The 6074-nt window shown below is 44.5% G+C and overlaps 1 protein-coding gene across 6 annotated transcripts in view; it reads right to left on the reverse strand.

Annotated features, from left to right (window-relative positions):
- Window positions 1-2520, reverse strand: part of LOC115163786 (muscleblind-like protein 1) — a 101942-nt gene extending 99422 nt beyond the window's left edge. For all 6 annotated transcript variants that reach the window (XM_029715955.1, XM_029715952.1, XM_029715953.1 and 3 more), the window contains exon 1: window positions 1660-2520. In XM_029715955.1, coding sequence (XP_029571815.1) covers window positions 1660-1833 — 174 coding nt within the window. In that variant the 5' untranslated portion in view covers window positions 1834-2520. The remainder of the gene's footprint in view (window positions 1-1659) is intronic.
- Between the last annotated feature and the right edge of the window lie 3554 nt (window positions 2521-6074).

Here is a 6074-nt window from a genome sequence, read left to right on the forward strand (position 1 = left end):
AATGATACTTTACATCTCAGTAAAGACAATAGACGTGTTTTCTCCTTTGTATCCTCTTGTAGTGTTCAGCGGGAAGAACACACCATTTTCTAAGTAAAAATCTACAGCAATTGTAATTTATAGAGAGACATTTTTGCTTCTGCTTCTGCGGCTAAAAAGTAGCGCCAAAAGCATAGAACACCAGACTAGCCAGTCGTTTTTAGCTAGCAAGAATTTGGAAACAAAAACGATAAATGACACCGGATCCCGTTGTTCAAATGTCGTCACTAGCTAAGAGCCAAAATGAGTGCCTCAGCCCCTCTTGCTTGGTAAGCTACTCTTGCGCCCCCTAGTGGATATACACTACACAAGGCGGACTTCCTCTCTGGGTGGAACGCAACGACGATGTGGACAAAATTGCACGCTGCCCCAAGATACCTGACTCTGCCCTTCCACATGCATGCACGTCAAGTGAAACTTGTAGCCACCTTTACTCCGTTTCTCTCTCTCTCTCTCTCTCTCTCTCTCTCTCTCTCTCTCTCTCTCTCTCTCTCTCTCTCTCTCTCTTTCGATCTCTCTCTCTCTCTCTCTCTCTCTGTCTCTCTGTCTCTCTCTCTCTTTCGATCTCTCTCCATCTCTCTCTCTTTCTCCTTCTGTCTCTCTCTCTCTTTTTCTCCTCTATCTCTCTCTCTCTCTGTCTCTCTGTCTGTCGCTCTCTCTCTCTCTCTTTCTCTTGGTGTAGTGGGAGTGTGTGTGTCTGTGCCAGATCAGAAATAGACAGTGAATTACATAGAGCCCTGTGGGCTGAATGAGACCCCACTATGAGTGTGTGACCCCAAAATAACACATTGTATGCTACACATTACCACTGCACACACACACACACACACACACACACACACACACACACACACACACACACACACACACACACACACACACACACACACACACACACACACACACACAGACAAACAAGTGTAACTATGTCTACTCTAAGATTCTGTAGACCAGCCAAGTCTTTATGAAAGTTTATAGTAATATCTCTCCTTACAGACCACCCAAGTCTTTATTAAGATCTTAGTAATATCTCTCATTACAGACCAGCCAAGTCTTTATTACGATCTTAGTAATATCTCTCCTTACAGACCAGCCAAGTCTTTATTACGATCTTAGTAATATCTCTCCTTACAGACCAGCCAAGTCTTTATTAAGATCTTAGTAATATCTGTCCTTACAGACCAGCCAAGTCTTTATTAACATCTTAGTAATATCTGTCCTTACAGACCAGCCAAGTCTTTATTAACATCTTAGTAATATCTGTCCTTACAGACCAGCCAAGTCTTTATTAACATCTTAGTAATATCTGTCCTTACAGACCAGCCAAGTCTTTATTAACATCTTAGTAATATCTCTCCTTACAGACAACAGCTTCCTCTTGCAGGAGCTCCAAACCTCCTGACACTTATTGCTTTTCCTTCATCCTGATCTATCCACATCATATGCACCTTCCTCTTCATTTGTGTCCTGCTTCAAGAACAAGCTGACAGTGATTGAAACATTCAGGTAATCCGTTGCATGATAGGTATGTTCAACCACCAGAGAGCGTGGACTCCAAAGACAATTCACCCTAAACCCAGAGTGGGACCTTCAGAGATCCATAATCAGCTGAGGACTCACCTTGAGGGAGTCAAAGCAGGCGATGACTCGTCCATTCTCCACCTGGCAGCTCTTGGCAGGGTGGGCAAACTTACACTCACTGTCTGGACGCGAGCACGTCCCTCTTTGGAACTCACGACACACCTCCAGAGTCAGCCATTTTGTGTCCCGAATAGGTGTCAGATTTACCGCCATTTTGAACCAGGCAGGAGTAGCCGATTAAGATCAATGGATATCCAGGCAGAATGTGATGTCTCAGAATGTGTGTGAAAGTTTGCTTCTAATGTCACTGAGAGAAATCAAAACGAAACAAGCCAATCTGACGGTGTTTTCTATCCAAGGCCTGTTTGTGGAGGTGAGCCAGGGCCTCTCCTAGGATCTACTGCCCATCCTAAGAGCCTGTTACTGGGGCTGATGAGGTTCCTCCAGTGCCTGACACTGGGCTGGTGGCACTGACGAAAGCTTGCTTTGTATAGGCGGTTTCAACTTCTGTCCTCCTCTCTCTCTCTTTCCTCAGCTAAACTGTCAGGCGAGATGGATGGCAAAACACATTATTGATCGTGTTGGCCCATGTTGTGCAGAGGGAGCAGGTAGCAGGGGGCGGAGTGGAGGGAGAGACAGCGGGAGGACAGTCCCCTCTCACCCACACAGAAGGAAGAAAATCCTATGTGTTGTCACAGTCAGGCTACAAGGGAGCAGAGACAGTTCCAGAGAGGTGGTAGACGTGGCAGGGAAGGATTATGGGTAGGATGGGGGCACCACCAGGGACCAGGGATCAGAAAGCTCAGCGGGCAGGGATGGCAGTCCTTGGGCTCCTGGTGTGGTCTAGAAGGTCCAAACAGCTACAGGCTTCAGGCAAGGCACTTCTGTCTATGGAGAGGAGAGGAGAGGAGAGGAGAGGAGAGGAGGGGAGGGGAGGGGAGGAGAGGAGAGGAGGGGAGGGGAGGGGAGGGGAGAGGAGAGGAGAGGAGGGGAGGGGAGGGGAGGGGAGGGGAGGGGAGGGGAGGGGAGAGGAGAGGAGAGGAGAGGAGAGGAGAGGAGAGGAGAGGAGAAGAGAGGAGAGGAGAGGAAAGGCAGTCAGCATTTAACAGAGAGAAATGGAAACAAACACACTAATACATACTGATACATATTAATGCACACACACACTAACTCACAAGAGGCCCTAACACCAACTGCCAGCCTCTCGACTGGAAAGTCAAATCTAACACCATATCGCTTACAATGAAGCACCACGCAGCCACGCATAGCAAATGTATTTTTTAAAAAAGAAGGGGGGTGGGAGAGACAGGGAGAGAGAGAAATAGACAGAGAGGTAAGAGAGAGAAGAGATGGAGTTTGTGTGAAAATCAAAATGCCCCCCCCCCCCTCCCTCATTGAAACAGACTGTGACCTGGGTGAGAACCAATCAGATCGGGCGATTGTTGCAGCAACATTCTGGGCTGAGAGCCTGGTGGGAAGAGACAGGGCCTAGACCAGGTCACCGCACGAGAGAAAGAGAGAGACAGAGAGAGAGAGAGAGAGAGAGAGAGAGACAGAGACAGAGAGAGACAGAGAGAGAGAGAGACAGAGAGAGACAGAGAGAGAGAGAGACAGAGAGAGAGAGAGAGAGAGAGAGACAGAGACAGAGACAGAGACAGAGAGAGAGAGAGAGAGAGAGATTCTCCAAACCAATTGTGCTATTTTTGTTCGTTTTTTTTTTGTGTAACTTGTTTTTTTACTTGTTTCGTACATAATGTTGCTGCTACCGTCTCTTAAGACCGACAGATAATTAATGGACATCAGAACAGCGATTACTAACCACGGACTGGAAGAAACTGTTTCCTTTAACGAGTCTGACGAGAAGGATCCACTACTTTCACCGGAACAGGCAGATTCCCGTCATTTGCTTGAAGAAAAGACACAGGAAAAGGAAACGCAGATCGGGCTGCCTTCTGAGAATCCGTAGGCAGGCGAGTGAACTCCCACTGCCATCCGTTCTTCTTGCTAACGTGCAATCATTGGAAAATAAAATGGATGAAAATTATCCTACCAACGGGACATTAAAAACTGTAATATCTTATGTTTCACCGAGACGTGGCTGAACGACGATACGGATAAGATAGAGCTGGTGGGATTTTCCATGCACTGGCAGAACAGAGAAGCTACCACTATACACTTCTCTACACACTACCTCTATACACTATACACTACCTCTACACACTACCTCTATACACTACCTCTACACACTACCTCTATACACTACCTCTATACACTACCTCTATACACTACCTCTATACACTACCTCTACACACTACCTCTATACACTACCTCTATACACTACCTCTATACACTACCTCTATACACTACCTCTACCTCTATACACTACCTCTATACACTACCTCTATACACTACCTCTATACACTACCTCTATACACTACCTCTACACACTACCTCTATACACTATACACTACCTCTACACACTACCTCTACACACTACCACTATACACTACCTCTACACACTACCTCTACACACTACCTCTATACACTACCTCTATACACTACCTCTATACACTACCTCTATACACTATACACTACCTCTATACACTACCTCTATACACTATACACTACCTCTATACACTACCTCTACACACTACCTCTATACACTACCTCTATACACTACCTCTATACACTACCTCTACACACTACCTCTATACACTATACACTACCTCTACACACTACCTCTACACACTACCACTATACACTACCTCTACACACTACCTCTACACACTACCTCTATACACTATACACTACCTCTACACACTACCTCTACACACTACCTCTATACACTACCTCTACACACTACCTCTACACACTACCTCTATACTCTATACACTACCTCTATACACTACCTCTACACACTACCTCTACACACTACCTCTATACACTACCTCTATACACTACCTCTACACACTACCTCTATACACTACCTCTATACACTACCTCTACACACTACCTCTATACACTACTTCTATACACTACCTCTACACACTACCTCTATACACTACCTCTATACACTACCTCTATACACTACCTCTATACACTACCTCTATACACTATACACTACCTCTATACACTACCTCTACACACTACCTCTATACACTATACACTACCTCTATACACTACCTCTATACACTACCTCTATACACTACCTCTATACACTACCTCTACACACTACCTCTATACACTACCTCTACACACTACCTCTACACACTACCTCTACACACTACCTCTACACACTACCTCTACACACTACCTCTATACACTATACACTACCTCTACACACTACCACTATACACTACCTCTATACACTACCTCTATACACTACCTCTACACACTACCTCTATACACTACCTCTACACACTACCTCTATACACTACCTCTATACACTATACACTACCTCTAAACACTACCTCTATACACTACCTCTACACACTACCTCTACACACTATACACTACCTCTACACACTACCTCTACACACTACCTCTATACACTACCTCTATACACTACCTCTACACACTACCTCTACACACTACCTCTATACACTACCTCTATACACTACCTCTATACACTACCTCTATACACTATACACTACCTCTATACACTACCTGTATACACTACCTCTATACACTACCTCTATACACTACCTCTATACACTACCTCTATACACTACCTCTATACACTACCTCTATACACTATACACTACCTCTATACACTATACACTACCTCTACACACTACCTCTACACACTACCTCTACACACTACCTCTATACACTACCTCTATACACTACCTCTATACACTACCTCTATACACTACCTCTACACACTACCTCTACACACTACCTCTATACACTACCTCTACACACTACCTCTATACACTATACACTACCTCTATACACTACCTCTATACACTACCTGTATACACTACCTGTATACACTACCTCTATACACTACCTCTACACACTACCTCTATACACTACCTCTATACACTACATCTATACACTACCTCTATACACTACCTCTACACACTACCTCTACACACTACCTCTATACACTACCTCTATACACTACCTCTATACACTACCTCTACACACTACCTCTACACACTACCTCTACACACTACCTCTATACACTACCTCTATACACTACCTCTATACACTACCTCTACACACTACCTCTATACACTACCTCTATACACTATACACTACCTCTACACACTACCTCTATACACTATACACTACCTCTATACACTACCTCTATACACTACCTCTATACACTATACACTACCTCTATACACTACCTCTATACACTACCTCTATACACTATACACTACCTCTATACACTACCTCTACACACTACCTCTATACACTACCTCTATACACTACCTCTATACACT

This window comes from Salmo trutta, chromosome 26 (genome assembly GCF_901001165.1).
Source record: "Salmo trutta chromosome 26, fSalTru1.1, whole genome shotgun sequence".
In the NCBI taxonomy this organism is placed as follows: Eukaryota; Metazoa; Chordata; class Actinopteri; order Salmoniformes; family Salmonidae; genus Salmo; species Salmo trutta.